The sequence below is a fragment of the Acipenser ruthenus genome, chromosome 4 (assembly GCF_902713425.1).
Source record: "Acipenser ruthenus chromosome 4, fAciRut3.2 maternal haplotype, whole genome shotgun sequence".
Classification (NCBI taxonomy): Eukaryota; Metazoa; Chordata; class Actinopteri; order Acipenseriformes; family Acipenseridae; genus Acipenser; species Acipenser ruthenus.
Window position 1 is genome coordinate 94,788,164 of NC_081192.1, and position 16,604 is coordinate 94,804,767.

At 43.1% G+C, this 16,604-nt stretch overlaps 1 protein-coding gene across 2 annotated transcripts in view; it reads right to left on the bottom strand.

Moving 5' to 3' along the window:
* Window positions 1-16,604, bottom strand: part of LOC117400100 (docking protein 6) — a 118,364-nt gene that overhangs the window by 30,649 nt on the left and 71,111 nt on the right. For both annotated transcript variants that reach the window (XM_059023112.1, XM_034915226.2), the window contains exon 4: window positions 9,607-9,726. In XM_059023112.1, coding sequence (XP_058879095.1) covers window positions 9,607-9,726 — 120 coding nt within the window. The remainder of the gene's footprint in view (window positions 1-9,606; window positions 9,727-16,604) is intronic.

The window sequence follows — 16,604 nt, forward strand, 5'->3', positions numbered from 1 at the left end:
GTGAAAAGAGATGAATTATTGCTTATTCTACAAAGATATTCTAAAATGGCCTGGACACATTTGTTGGTACCCCTTAGAAAAGATCATAAATAATTGGATTATAGAGATATGTCAAACTAATTAGTTTCCTTAATTAGTATCACACATGTCTCCAATCTTGTAATCAGTCATTCAGCCTATTTAAATGGAGAAAAGTAGTCACTGTGCTGTTTGGTATCATTGTGTGCACCACACTGAACATGGACCAGAGAAAGCAAAGGAGATAGTTGTCTGAGGAGATCAGAAAGAAAATAATAGACAAGCATGGTAAAGGTAAAGGCTACAAGACCATCTCCGAGCAGCTTGATGTTCCTGTGGCAACAGTTGCAAATATTATTAAGAAGTTTAAGGTCCATGGAACTGTAGCCAACCTCCCTGGGCGCGGCCGCAAGAGGAAAATCGACCCCAGATTGAACAGAAGGATAGTGCGAATGGTAGAAAAAGAACCAAGGATAACTGCCAAAGAGATACAAGCTGAACTCCAAGGTGAAGGTACGTCAGTTTCTGATCGCACCATCCGTCGCTTTTTGAGCGAAAGTGGGCTCCATGGAAGAAGACCCAGGAGGACTCCACTTTTGACAGAAAAACATAAAAAAGCCAGACTGGAATTTGCCAAAATGCATATTGACAAGCCACAATCCTTCTGGGAGAATGTCCTTTGGACAGATGAGTCAAAACTGAAGCTTTTTGGCAAGTCACATCAGCTCTATGTTCACAGACGAAAAAATGAAGCTTTCAAAGAAAAGAACACCATACCTACAGTGAAACATGGAGGAGGCTCGGTTATGTTTTGGGGCTGCTTTGCTGCGCCTGGCACAGGGTGCCTTGAATCTGTGCAGGGCACAATGAAATCTCAAGACTATCAAGGCATTCTGGAGCGAAACGTACTGCCCAGTGTCAGAAAGCTCTGTCTCAGTCGCAGGTCATGGGTCCTCTAACAGGATAATGACCCAAAACACACAGCTAAAAGCACGCAAGAATGGATAAGAACAAAACATTGGACTATTCTGAAGTGGCCTTCTATGAGTCCTGATCTGAATCCTATCGAACATCTATGGAAAGAGCTGAAACTTGCAGTCTGGAGAAGGCACCCATCAAACCTGAGACAGCTGGAGCAGTTTGCTCAGGAAGAGTGGGCCAAACTACCTGTTAACAGGTGCAGAAGTCTCATTGAGAGCTACAGAAAACGTTTGATTGCAGTGATTACCTCTAAAGGTTGTGCAACAAAATATTAGGTTAGCGGTCCCATCATTTTTGTCCATGCCATTTTCATTTGTTTTATTATTTACAATATTATGTTGAATAAAAAATCAGAAGCAAAGTCTGATTTCTATTAAATATGGAATAAACAATGGTTGATGCCAGTTACTTTTGTCAGTTTCAAGTTATTTCAGAGAAAATTGTGCATTCTTCGTTTTTTGTGGAGGGGTACCAACAAATTTGAGCACGTCTGTATATAAAGTTGATGTAGATGTAAAGTTAAAGCATTGTTCTAAATGTATTATTTTTAATAGAAATGTTTTAAAGTTGTGTGATGAGGCGGCACTAGCCAATCAGAGTGCTCCCTCAAGCTACACAGTCGCAGAAGGTTTCAGCATCTCTTTTTGACCGTAGAGCTGTTCAAAGGCCCTGGCATAGTAGCAACATAGTTTGCCAGCCCATTCCCCAGCTCAGGGGTCCGCAGCCCGTGGCAGCCCATTCCCCAGCTCAGGGGTCCGCAGCCCGTGGCAGCCCATTCCCCAGCTCAGGGGTCTGCAGCCCATTCCCCAGCTCAGGGGTCGGCAGCTCGTGGCAGCCCATTCCCCAGCTCAGGGGTCGGCAGCCCGTGGCAGCCCACTCCCCAGCTCAGGGGTCCGCAGCCCATTCCCCAGCTCGAGTCCGCAGCCCGTGGCAGCCCATTACCCAGCTCAGGGGTCCGCAGCCCGTGGCAGCCCATTCCCCAGCTCAGGGGTCAGCAGCCCGTGGCAGCCCATTCCCCAGCTCAGGGGTCAGCAGCCCGTGGCAGCCCATTCCCCAGCTCAGGGGTCCGCAGCCCGTGGCAGCCCATTCACCAGCTCAGGGGTCCGCAGCACGTGGAAGCCCATTGCCCAGCTCAGGGGTCGGCAGCCCGTGGCAGCCCATTCCCCAGCTCAGGGGTCGGCAGCCCTGTGCTCTGCTGAAAAGAATTGGAAGAGAACCAAACTCCCTGCTGCCCTAGAGCTCTACCGCTCCCTCCTCTCCTCCTTCTCCTCTACTCTCTCCTCTGCTAAATGCTCCTATTTCCAATCTATTATCCTAATTTTCCTGCCTTTGACACTTTCGATCACTCTATTCTCCTATCCTTTCTCGCTGACCTGGGAATCTCTGGCACTGCTCTGGCCTAGTTCTCCTCCTACCTCTCTGACTTCACCTACCAGGTAACCTGGCACGGCTCAACTTCCACACCTCACTCTCTCTCAACAGGAGTCTCCCAAGGATCAGTCTTGGGTCCTCTCCTGTTCTCTCTCTACACCCGCTCCCTGGGCCCCCTCATTGTATCCTATGGTTTCTCATACCATTTCTATGCTGATGATGCTCAGATCTTCCTCTCCTTCCCCCCCTCTGACCCCACCATCCCCTCCCGTCTGTTATCTCCTCCTGGATGCACTCGCATCACCTCAAACCCAATCAATCTAAATCTGACCTCTTTTTTCCCCTCCTAATCTTCCCCCTCCTCTGATCTCTCCATCTCCATTCCTCTGGAATCTACCACGCTCTCTCCTGCCTCCGTAACCATTTCGGAAATCACATTAGGACGATTATTTAATAACGGAATAGGCATAACAGCCACTTGAAAATGCCAAAATCAATGATACATAACGATTTCTTGATTAACACTGGAGTTATCATTTACGACCTTTTGAAAATCCTGCCCAGAGGGTCCTTATAAATGCATAATTATTGCACAGTACCTTGATGCACATTCATTTATTGGTATATGTATATAGCCAATGCAATCTGAAGCACCTATAGGAGTGTAAGACAAAAGTATGGTGAAGACTGGTGCACAGTCAAGTAAGTTATGCTCACCATGTAGAGTGTGACAGACAGATGAACAGGCACGATCACTGCATAAGGATCCCCATTTTACAATAGCATTATTATCCTCCACAGTGCTCATCACCACGCTAGGTAACTGCTCACTGGCCTAGTTGTAATGGTGAAGTTACAAGGAGCTTGGGTGGTTTTTGTATCTAATGACTTATTTATTGTGGCCAACAAGCACGCTGGAATTGTTATGCAGGAATCTGATGTTCGGAAACAGGAGTTCGTCTCAGTTCACCTCTTATTCACTGCTTCAGTCCTTGATGACTAATACAGCCATTAAGAGAAGTAGCACTCTTTTTTTGTTTCTATGGTAAATTTCACAGCTGAATGAATGAGGATCAGTATTTCTTTTTAATCATCTGTTGCTGTACCATGGGACCAGATTACTGAATTCGAATGGACATTGGGTTTTCATGGCAATTCATTGGAGGGTTTATAAAAGTTTATGGATAAACACTGAAAACTACAGAGCATAGGGGAGTCCTTTGTAGCACTTCCATTTCTAAAAGTTTAGGCTTGTTAATTATCTCAAACCATGGAAACTTGCTAAATCAAGTATCCTGATTTATGTAGTCGTTTTCTAATTCCAACGTCCACATTTTGTATGAAAGTATAAGGTGAAACACTAACACTATTAAAGCGCTCTAAATAAGACAGATCTTCAGGCGGGGAAATCACATCCAAGTCTGCTTTTGTCTCACGAAATCGACATGCGTGCTGAGGTCTTCAAACACAAAAACAATGTGTTGGTTTATGATAGAATTAATATCCTCCACAGTGGTTATCACCCCACCCTGTTTATTTTCGGGCACCCTTTTCATGGAGCCACAAAGGCGAGAGACCTCCTGGTAAATCTGCTCCTGGGTCCTAGTAAACTGGCCATTTACAAGACCAGGAACTGCAAGATTGCCGGGGAGGGTCTCTTTGACTTTGGAGCCATGTTCAGGGCCCTGGTCCAATCCAGAGTTATTTTGGAGCATGCCAATGCAGAGTCCGCTGGTTACATGATGGCCTTTGTCAGCTAGTGGTCTCTAAATGGCATGCTCCGTACCGTCCTGTTTGATTCACTTTTAAAATTAAATATTTAATTTACAGTTCTTTTTTAAACATTTTTTTTAAATGTGTTAAATATCTGTCTTTGTTAGCACCCTCTTTTTGAGGGTGCTAAATCGAATTAGTCCCATACAGATATTTAACAAGGACTGATACTGTGCAGCTTTCTTAAACTGTGTTGTGTTGAAGAATCACAAGTGCAGCCTGCCTCCAAAAATAACGAAAGCAAAAACCTAGACATAGCGTTACACAAAGACAAAAAACTATATACCAACAGTACATTTTCAAAATACTGGTAATAAATCCACAGTAAGCTACCCTATTTTCCACTACATAATGTTCTTATAATAATAATAATAATAATAATAATAATAATAATAATAATAATAATAATAATAATAATAAATACATACCTCAATCCAAATTTTGCAGGGACAGTGCTAGGCTTTTTTATATTTGGGGATGCAGTATACAGGTAGCCTATATGAGTTCAACAAATTCCTCAGTAGATGCTAATCCACCAGGGCATTTTTCTAAGCTAGTTCTGTAAGTCTTGATGTTAAGACCCTGTGATAGGGTACACCTCGTCCCTGTATTATTATTTGTATATTTCATATTATTATTATTATTATATTTGTATTTGACGGTAGGAAAGCCGTGTTTTTTTTATTGTTCGTTTTGTTTATTAATTTAAAAAACCTGTGTGAATGTGGCTGGAGCCTCAATAAGGTAATTGTTTTATTGATAATTAATTAAGGCTCCAGCCACAGCTTAAAAGAACCAGCTCCAGGCTAATAGAGGGAGATTTTCCTTTGAGTTAGAGACGGGAGGACGGTTTAGAGCGAGATCATACATCCGAAGCAACTGCTACCGCTGTACCACTCGGTATTTGTTTCTTTATGTATTTTTGGCCATCGAGCCCTTTTGTTTGTTATAGAGTGTTTTGTTTATTGTTTGATTTATTATTAAAACCCGAGCGCAAACGCGTCTCGTTTCCCCTACCTACCTTTGCCTTTGTTTTGTATTGCTTCTTCCTGGTCCGGGACGTCAGTACTGCAACCGCTCTGTCACATATGGTGTCCTGCGTGGGATAAACGCCTCCAGGAGCCGGACCAGGAATACAAAGGGCGTTTTTTTTATTTTTTCGAAAATTGTTTTTGTGGAAAAGTAAATAAATAAAAAAAAAAAACTGGAACTGGAGAGACGGCTGCAGTGAGCTGGAGGATCTCCTCGGCAGGTTGGAGGACCAAGGTTGGTGCCTTGCCTGCGGGGTGTATGGGCACACGGTGGCTGTCTGCCCCTTCCAGGAAGAGGAGGAGGAACCAGCCCAAAGGAGGAAGGTGAGGAGAAGGAGGCAGAGAGGGGGAAAAGTGAGGAGGAAGCAGAGGGAGCCAAGGTGGTGCACCATGTGCATTACTTATGGGCATGAGGATGAGGACTGCCCAGAGCAGGAGCCAGGGGAGGAGGAGCCCGAACGTCCTGCGCCTGAGTGGGAGGAGCCCGAACGTCCTGCGCCTGAGTGGGAGGAGCCCGAACGTCCTGCGCCTGAGTGGGAGGAGCCCGAACGTCCTGTGCCTGAGTGGGAGGAGCCCGAACGTCCTGCGCCTGAGTGGGAGGAGCCCGAACATCCTGCGCCTGAGTGGGAGGAGCCCGAATGTCCTGCGCCTGAGTGGGAGGAGCCCGAACGTCCACAGCCCGAGTGGGAGGAGCCCGAACGTCCACGGCCCAAGAGGGAGGAGTCAGTGCGTCCACGGCCCGAGAGGGAGGAGTCGGTGCGTCCACGGCCCGAGAGGGTGGAGTCAGTGTGTCCACGGCCCGAGAGGTAGGAGTCGGTGCGTCCACGGCCCGAGAGGGAGGAGTCGGTGCGTCCACGGCCCGAGAGGGAGGAGTCGGTGCGTCCACAGCCCGAGAGGGAGGAGTCGGTGCGTCCACGGCCCGAGAGGGAGGAGCCGGTGCGTCCTGTGTCCGGAGGGGAGGAGCTGAAGGCCCAAACCCCTATTTTTTTTTGGGAGGGACGAGGGCGTGAAGCTCAGGCTCCACAGCAGCCGCTGTTTTTGCTGCTGAAGGGAGCCCAGCGGAGACGCCCGCCACCAGCCCTAACCCCGCTGTCGGAGGAGCCGGCAGCGCCACCAGCCCTAACCCCGCTGTCGGAGGAGCCGGCAGCGCCAACAGCTCTAACCCCGCTGGCGAAGGAGCCAGCAGTGCCACCGGAGGGAGATGAGCAGGAGCTGCCTCTGCCTCCACCACCCGAGGGAGAGGAGCAGGAGCTGCCTCTGCCTCCACCGCCACCACCCGAGGGAGAGGAGCAGGAGCTGCCTCTGCCTCCACCGCCACCACCCGAGGGAGAGGAGCAGGAGCTGCCTCTGCCTCCACCGCCACCACCCGAGGGAGAGGAGCAGGAGCTGCCTCTGCCTCCACCGCCACCACCCGAGGGAGAGGAGCAGGAGCTGCCTCTGCCTCCACCGCCACCACCCGAGGGAGAGGAGCAGGAGCTGCCTCTGCCTCCACCGCCACCACTCGAGGGAGAGGAGCAGGAGCTGCCTCTGCCTCCACCACCACCACCCGAGGGAGAGGAGCAGGAGCTGCCTCTGCCTCCACCACCACCACCCGAGGGAGAGGAGCAGGAGCTGCCTCTGCCTCCCGAGGGTCCGCTGCTGCTGCCGTCGCCTGGGGTCGCCAGGGATCCTGCTTCGCCTGGGGTCGCCAGGGATCCTGATTCGCCTAGGGTCGTTGAGGGTCCTGCTTCGCCTGGGGTTGCTATACTGTGGCCGGAGCCCCACGGAGGGGAGCTGCCGGCCATGAAGAAGGGGGGAGAGGTCAGGAGACCAGTTCCCCTCGCAGCAGTTTCGCTGCCGGAGATCGGGTGGTCGGAGCCCCACGGAGGGGAAATGCCGGCCATGAAGAAGGGGGGGGAGGTCAGGAGACCAGCTTCCCCAGCCGCACGTTTACGGCAGGATAGTGTGTGGCGGGAGCCCTGGAAGAGGGAGCTGCCGGCCACGAAGAGTTGGGGGGTGCCGGACCTCCCACCATGGCCACCCCCCTGGACACTGTGCTTCCCCCTCTTCCGGGACGTTGAGACTGAGGGGGGAGGTGGCCATTGAGGCCATGTGTGCTACGCACAAGGGGGGGCGTGTGTGATAGGGTACACCTCGTCCCTGTATTATTATTTGTATATTTCATATTATTATTATTATTATATTTGTATTTGACGGTAGGAAAGCCGTGTTTTTTTATTGTTCGTTTTGTTTATTAATTTAAAAAACCTGTGTGAATGTGTCTGGAGCCTCAATAAGGTAATTGTTTTATTGATAATTAATTAAGGCTCCAGCCACAGCTTAAAAGAACGAGCTCCAGGGTAATGGGGGGAGATTTTCCTTCGAGTTAGAGACGGGAGGACGGTTTAGAGCGAGATCATACATCCGAAGCAACTGCTACCGCTGTACCACTCGGTATTTGTTTCTTTATGTATTTTTGGCCATCGAGCCCTTTTGTTTGTTATAGTGTTTTGTTTATTGTTTGATTTATTATTAAAACCCGAGCGCAAACGCGTCTCGTTTCCCCTACCTACCTTTGCCTTTGTTTTTGTATTGCTTCTTCCTGGTCCGGGACGTCAGTACTGCAACCGCTCTGTCACAGACCCTTATTTGTCTTTTTGAACAAATTCAACATTTTTTTTCATGCTTTCGTTCTTGTGAAACAAATCTTGCCATATGCATTGGTGCTGAGGTGGGTAGCCCACAGCAATAATATAGGAGACCACTAGCACTAATTCCCAACTATGCTAATTTAATACATTTTGGGGTACAAATGTGAATTTCTTGTTCCTCGTACCCTTAAGACTAGCAACATGAATTGCATCTTATCTAAGAGGCAGAAAAGTCTAAGCTTAAAGCAATCAGCAATCCAATCACCTGACATGGATATAACAAACGTATAAAGGATAAAAATATCTTTTTATGCTTTGCAAAGGGACTAGTTATTATTATTTTTTTTTGCAAAATGATGCATGTTCTTAACATGTGTTTTTATTTATAGTAGCTTCTGTAATTTTGTATAAACTTGTTACAAAACAACTAAATTATAAAGAACTCATATTATGAGTCACCTGCAAATGGCAATAATTTGAAACCCCTTGTACTGCATACTTTTTTTTCTATTGGGTCAAAGAAGCTTGCCAGGGCTACTTTCAGCAGATCTCAGTGGTTAATGGATAATTCCTTGATACAGCCTTTAGTTATAAGTAGAAAGTTGTGTGAGATTTCGTCGCAAATGGGATCTTCACTGCTTAGGTCTTGTGAACATATGGTATGGCTTTCAAACTTATTGCCAAGCAAAAAAAAAAAAAACTTACTTTTTAGTCAATTTGCATGGCTTTTTAGCGTGAGAAGGCGATTTATCCACATTTTTTAGCCTTACCATGTTTTGGCAGCGCTCTTGCTATAGTGTGAGAAATGTGCACGATATGTGTGTGCTACGTCACTTTGTCACGACAATGGAGAGAGTTTCTAAACTGCATGAAAACCAAGCCATTGATATCACTTATACAGGACCGGGACATCATTTCACTGACACATGTTAATATTTAATAAAAAGCATCATATCAGCATGTGGCAAAGCGCCCCGCCCCTGTGTGCATTTGTGTTATGTGTTGTATGTTGTGTGTGTAAATGTTGGTGTATAGATTGGTACACGGGATATAAACGGGTCTGTGTTTCACGTGTATTTAAAGTGTAGATTTGTATTTAGGCACGAGGAGAGCACAAATCACTTCACGTGCTGGTTAAATGTAATATGTGAGCACGGGGTTGCACAGAATTAATTCACGTGCTGGGATTCAAGTGAATAATTAATTAGTAATTGAATCCCAGCACAACAGTATAAATAGGCACATTTTTAGTCACTCGTGGTTAGGTGTTCGGTGAGTGGAGAACGAGTGTGGAGAAGGAGGTAAAAAGAATAATAATAATAAGAATAATAATAATAATAAGGATAATAAGGAAAGAACTGTCTCACTCACCGTGTTTCGTTTGTCTGTCTGTCTGTGTACTGTCTAGTCCGTTTTGTCTACCTGTTTATTTTGGCGTGTAGTGCCGTGTCCCGTGTTTTTGTTGTTTCAAACCTTTTATTTTCTGTCTGTTTATTAAATGCTGAACGCGATCACGCGTTCAGCCTCACCAAAACCCCATCTCTCTGTTTATTGTGTTCCTGTTTCTGGTCTGACGCCACCCACTCCGGCCGTCTTTGTGACACAGCATTACAAATTCTGGAAAATACATACAGACATTGGCTTGTACAACATTTGTGCAATAACTTAAGGTTTTACAGAAAGTTAGATTTGTAAGAGCTTTGAGAACAGGATTATATATTTGTTTTTATTATTATAATGTTATATAACAGTAAAGTCCATATGCAGTAATATTGTAGGGGATAAACTCAATTTGCACTTACCCTTTTGTTCTCGCTGCACACCAGCTGCAAGTAGGTCAGGTTCTCCAAGACTGATATCATTTAGTCTGGTGCCGAGACACTCCATGCAGAGCAGTTTGCACCATTCCTCTGCCTCCAGCTCTGAACAAAAAACATTTAAATGACCTGACATGAACACACAGTCAAAAAAGATGTTAAGACATTCGTCAGGTAGACATTTTAAGTGTTCTTCAATAAATTGTGACAGCTATTGAAATGCACTTCAGGACAGCAACTGAAGTGACTATAAGCGACCAAACTTTGAGAAACAGATTGCATGAGTCAAGTTTGAAGTCAAGAAGACCAGCTATAGATCCTCAACTGAACCCACAACACCGAAGAGACCGCTGATTACTGCCTTGATCTCAGGAACTAGCAGTCGTCATCTGTGTGCACCTGTTCTGTTCACTGATGAATCAAGATGTTATCTGTCTACAAATTAACGTGTTTGAGTATGGAGAGCCTGAGGAGAATGGTTTACACAGTGCAACATTGTTGAATATGACCATTTGAAGGGGCTCAGTTATGGTGTAGGGAGGCATCTGCATTTGTGGTGGCCCAGATTTTATTGTGCTTCCAATGGGCAGATTTACAGCTCTACAGTCTTAGGTCCTGATGTAAGACCATTTACTGGTGCAACTGAGTTTGTTCTGATGCAAAATAATGCCTGTTGTCATATCAGGATTGTCATGGGTTATCTTGGGGACTATAGAGTTTATGGCTTGGCCAGCAAGAAGTCTAGACCTTAATCCCATAGAACACCTTTGGGGCCTTCTAGGGAATTGTGTTAGTCAGCGTTGTAACCCTCCACTTGACATCAGACATATCTAGATATATAAACTGAAATCCTCTTTGAAATAATCTAATTGTTAGAGCAAATATTTAAAAACTAGGACATCCTGGGTCTAAATCCCAAGTCAAACACAATGTATTACATGATGTTTGTATTCAATTACCACACCATCAATATTTTGTTAATCAAATCAAAACAAATAGTTATCCATCTTTGCTTTGCTTATTGGATTAACTTTTAATTTCTCCCATAGCTAAAAAGTGAACTCAGTTGGGCCCTGTGGCAAAGTGCCCCCCCCTGTGTATGTTATATGTTACGTGATGTGATGTGCCATCCCCGTGCCTAAATACAAATATACAATTTACACACACGTGAAACACAGACCCGCTTATATCCCGTGTACCAATTCTTATACACCAACATTTACACACAACACGTAACATATAACATACACAGGGGGGGGGGCACTTTGCCACAGGCCCTCACTGAACATAAACTCTAAATATCTTTCTATAACTTTCTATAACTGACACACTTTTAACAACATTTGGATTAAGCTTACTAAATATAGTAGAACCCCAGAGTTAGGAACACCAAACCTATGAACTGACCAGTCTACTGAACCCCCACTTTCAAACGGAAGCATGCAATCACTCAATCATGCATGCAATGCAACCAGATAGGCGCTCCTATATAAGCGGCGTGCTGGTCATGGAGAAGGCAAAATTACTGTAGCAACAAATGTATCCAGAAAGGAGAGGCAGATTTCAAAGCAAGTACAGGTAATTTTAGTAGGAAAATTTTAGTTTTAAACAAAGCACAGGTTTTTTTTCAAGCCAAAGGAGGCTGAATGACAGAGCAAGCTGCACAAATGCATTTTGTTTTAAAACAAGCACAACGTTAGCCCAGGTTTTCCTGGATGTTTGAATCTGTGTTTTTGCTACAGTTACTGTTTCAATGGTAACTTCAATTTAGCCATTTTCCCATTTAAAGTACTGTTTTAAAGACTTTAGAACCATAACAACATGTGAGTATTGCATCGCATCACTGTACTGTATCCTTGTATTACTCTTCAGACTGAGTGTGTAGATAGCAGGTGCACACATTTATTAAAACCATTGAAAACTAATTTTCAGAGTTACGGGCATTTCAGACTTACAACAACCTCCATTCCCAAGGGGTTCATAACTCTGAGGTTGTACTGTAACGAGAAAATGTTACAATTGGAAGCTGAAATTACTTTTTTAAAACACACTTTTCTTATACCAATACAGTACTGGTGAGCGATAATTAGTTAGTTTGAAAACCAGGCTTTAATTGCTGATAATAGATGCATAGGCAGCGATTCCATCAGTGCTCCGGAACTCAAGCACCAATGCTTCACCTGTTCTGTCAAATTATAGTGTGGATGCTTCACAATCAGAACTGTTATTGCAGCGTTTAAAAAGTAAAACAGTCACTGGCGTTCAGTTCTGGCAGATTCTACTGTACTTGCTGAAGCGTTTTTTTTCCTACTAGTACGTGAGTACATTAATTATTGTATGTAGTAATTCATAGTTATTTAATCACTCACAGGCTGTAACCCCCAACTCCACAAACCAGCAAACACATGTAATGAACAATAAAATAAACATTTTATTTGTGTCATCGGTGTCAATTTCAGGTGGAGCTTCGTGGTCAGCAAGGTATCTCAGGTGGAGCTTTGTGGTCAGCAAGACATCACGACGGAGAGAATATTTTTCCTCTGTCATCCCGTCTGATGCTGTCAGTGTCAGTTTAAACAGGTGACTGATCGATCTGTAGGAGCATTTACTAAGGTGCCTTTGTTAAACAAATCTATATTTATAACTTGTTTATTTTTTAGGGAAATAAAACTGAAGCCTGTTTTTAGGGACCCCAACTGTTGTAGTTGATCCAACTTAGGCACTTCACATAAGGACTAGTAAATTTACATCAGGACTAGCAAGTTTCAAAAGGTACTATTCCTTTGGACTAGTACCACAATATTGTTAGTTTCTATCCCTGCTTAACCTATAAATATGATGCTGCACTTATTTCCACTGATCCGAAAATGTCTCAGATGTCAGATATTCTGGTTTGCATTGCTGTAATGAAGTGATGCCTTAGTCTGCATGAAGATCAACACAGGTATGTGAAAATAATACACGCTTACAATGACTTAATGCAGAAATATGCTCTATCATAATAAAGTTCTATTAATTCTTTTTAATCCTCTCGAATTTGTACCGAGACTCGATTGCTAGTCAATCATTCAATTGGAATCTCAGTACAACTGCACGTGAATTCATTAAGTGCAATCCCGTGACACACATTATACACATTTAATCAGCACGTGAAGTGATTTGTGCCATCCTCGTGCCTAAATACAAATCTACATTTTAAATACTCGTGTTACACAGACCCGTTTATATCCCGTGTACCAATGACTATACACCAACATTTAACACACCACACATGCACACAGGGGCGGGGCACATTGCCACAAGGGCATAAGAGGGTGTTAAAGTACATGTTTTCCTAATTTTGTTGTACTTATCATTGGCTTAAAATTGTCTTTTATGTGTAATATTTAACATTTATACTACTTCAAACTCACAAAGTCATTTTTGAAGATGCATATATAGTTTAAAAATTGTTTTTACATGTTTCACTAATATGAATTCACGGTAAACATTATATTTGTATGAATTTCCTGTAAAAACGTAATCAGTGTAACAAAAACATGAAAAATGGAAATTACATCCATAACCTCCTGCTGCTAGTTCTAGACAGGGTAAACAAAGAATATACTGAAGACAGTTTGCTCTCTAAATCACACAACCCCTGATGGCTCAAGACATTTGGATAAAATATTAAAGCACAACTGTGCTCATAAAGAGGGAACAACAGTAAGTGATGTTAAATCATAGGATGTTTTGCACTAGCATATTCATATATTAAATGTAATGGCAAGAAGTGGGTGGATTTAAATTATTTATTTTACTACATTCTCTCTGATAATGAATTTGTCCCAGGAGTTAATACTACAGGCAAACAGAGCTTGCCTCAAGCTGAAATTGCAAGAAATATCTATACTTGATGATCCGCTGGCTGTTTGCAGCAGGTTCCAAATTGAAAATATAATTTACAGTATTTAAAATACAAATATCCCATTATCTAAGAAGCTTTGTGTAAAGCTGTGATAAAGGGAAAGAATCAATGCTGTATATCTCCCTCCCGACCAGAAAGGGCGCTGTGTAAGGTTGGTAGTACACTTCTCCATAGACGGGTCGACTCGACGGTGGGTGAAAACAGGAAGTCGACCATCTTAGAGCAAGCACGTAGCTGCGCATACTCGAAACGATTCCCATGTGATCAGCTGCGGGCCAGGCAATGATTGGTTACACCGAGGTGCTGAACTGATTGCAGGGAGGAGTTGGACAGTACAAAGGGGACGCAGCTTTGTGAGTACGGACCCTTGTGCCCCTTGTTTTGGTTACATGTTTGTTCTGTTTTGTAGACGAGGAGTACGGAGCCAGCCCAACTCGCTGAGCATTACCCTCACCTCCCAAGACCAGCACTCACCCTAGCCGTGCTGTTTGAAGAGCACAATTTCATGCACGGTGACGTGGATTGTGGATTTATTGTTGTTGATTTGTTTTGGCCTGCAAGCCAGTCATGTTAACCCCCGGATACCATCGTTGGTAGAGGTGGGGCCTTTTCGTTATTTAATAAACACAGACGTTTTGAGAGTGCAATACTGTTTGGACATTCACTCTGTTACCACATCACTCACACCAGTTCTGAGTACCCTTCAAACTGAAATGGAAAATCAAGTGAAATTGTTTGAATATGGCAGCACCAGACAAGGGTTTTCTTTCCTCAATCCTACAGGAGGTGCTTATCTGCACTGCTACACAGCAAGATAACCTTTCTATAATTAGATTTATTTAGTATTTTTGGGCAATGTTTATTTTCTATCCCCGAAAATATCCAATTTTGATAAATACAGTGCAAAAACAGAAAAACACCCACGGACCAAATAAAAAGTAAAAATTCAAGACCTATCTATAATTTTGCATAGAAATTTCCTGAAAAGTACTGACATTTTGTTTGTTTTTAAAAATAGTCTGCTTTTTTAAAATGCTAACTGTACTTGTCTTTAAAACATTAACTGATAGCAAAAGAAAGTATTTAAAATAAATATATCTCTTTAAAATATTTCTACATCACAACATCTAGCCACTAGCTTGTTTTTCTTAAAATTAATGTGCTTTGTGAAAGGCACATTATAACAGTGCCAAATAGAGAAGCATTTCACATGTTATAATAAATGATGGTTAATGAATTTGGTTTTAAGGGGGATTCAATACCACCATGAAATCGTGCCCTTAAAAAGATAGTGGCATAACTAAACGCCATATTATTTGGATGCAGTGTACTTTATTGAAGTAATTTTTTATGGCTAATAAAGCAATCATGGAGTGAAATACAAGTGCATGCTTTGGAATTTTAATAAGGAAAGGCAATGTTCTTAACTGGGCCATGGCAAACCAGGGTTTTGTCTCGTGACTTAATATTTTACAAACAGATGAAGCAGATGTAAAGTTAATAGTAAAACAGACATTTCTATACAGATTTGAAAGGGAAGAAAAAAGGGAAGAAAAGTATACTTTTCTATATAATATTACATACATTTAATTATAAATATAAAATAAACATACCTGTGCTAGCATTACGTCCGATGTAAAGCCCACAATTTATTGTACTAGATAATTATTTTCCAAACAACTGAATATGGCTACACTCAGGTTTTCTGCATTACAACATTCCGATATTTCTGTTAGGTTAAAAAACTCAGAGCGAATTTCACCTGCTTCAACATTTACAAAACAATGGTAAATAATAAGTTGACTCGTGTCACTTTGGACAGTGCTTTCATCATACATTATGTTGATAAACAGTGTAGCTGATGCTGATTTCAGGGTTTTGCTAAAAAGGTAGCCACCAATTCTCAGTGTTTTTGGCAACAGGTTTTGCAGTATTTGGAAGTCAGTAGAATTGGGGTTGATTTTTGTGGCAATTTCTTTAAAGACGCTACCTGTTGCAAATTGTAACTTAGCTTTTGCCAAAATGTGTAGGCAAGACCGATATCATTCTGTGCATCTTTTTGGTCCAAGTTTACAAATGCCGACATACACCTAAAGGACTTGGAAACTGTAGCGCACACATAAATACTTCAAAGCATGTTTCAGCTTCAAAAGTGTTAAATGATCCTTCTCTGCATCGGCTAACATTCAGCAATGCATCAGGACAAGATACAGGTGAAGATGCAGCTACAAAGTGCTGACATTGACAGCCTAGTCACTTTAACATACATGTATTCCACCATCAGCTCAAAGCGTAAAGAAAGAAAGCAGAAGTGAAATACAGAAAGATCTTAAAACATGTACCAACAAGGTGGCTGTCATTGGGGAGTGCCCTTAATCGTTTGCTTCAGAAACTGCCTCTTCTGAAGTCATTTTTTCGTTCAGAAGGCTGTGATGGAAATGCAAAGACAGGGAAACCGAGGGACCTTCTTTGTTACCCTACAACTGAAATGTACTTGACATTTTTGCACAGACTAGCGGAGGCTGCAAGACTGCTGGAAGCAGAACTTTTCTTTGTAGTTTTATTACAGTGTTTGTTTTCTCTTTTTATTTCCCCTTTTGATTACAGGCTATTATTTTTGTAAATAAATGTGTATCATGAACTCAGGGTAACACGACGGCCGGTAGCAACCCTGAGTATATCCCTGATGCCACTCCGCCGGGGTATAAATAAATCCTGTGCGCATACGCGGCGTTTTCAAAGACACATTCAAAGACTCCTGTGTGTTCCATGAATCACCCACACCCTCCCACAGTGTAACATGTCAAAAATAACTTGCCCTTGAATGACAAAATAATCAAAAGATGCTGTGTTCTTGGATCCTAACCAAAGGCAACTTTGTGACATTGATAATATTGTGGAACTAATGACACAGAATTTTGCAAATATCAGCTTCTGGATATCCCAGAAGAGCAGGTGCAAGTTGAGTGCATTGACACATATTGGGACTGGATGTCAAAATCAAAGAATCCTGACACAGCTGATCTTAATTCCCCTTTACTCTTCACAGCTGCCAGGGCTGCTGTTCTTGTTTTGT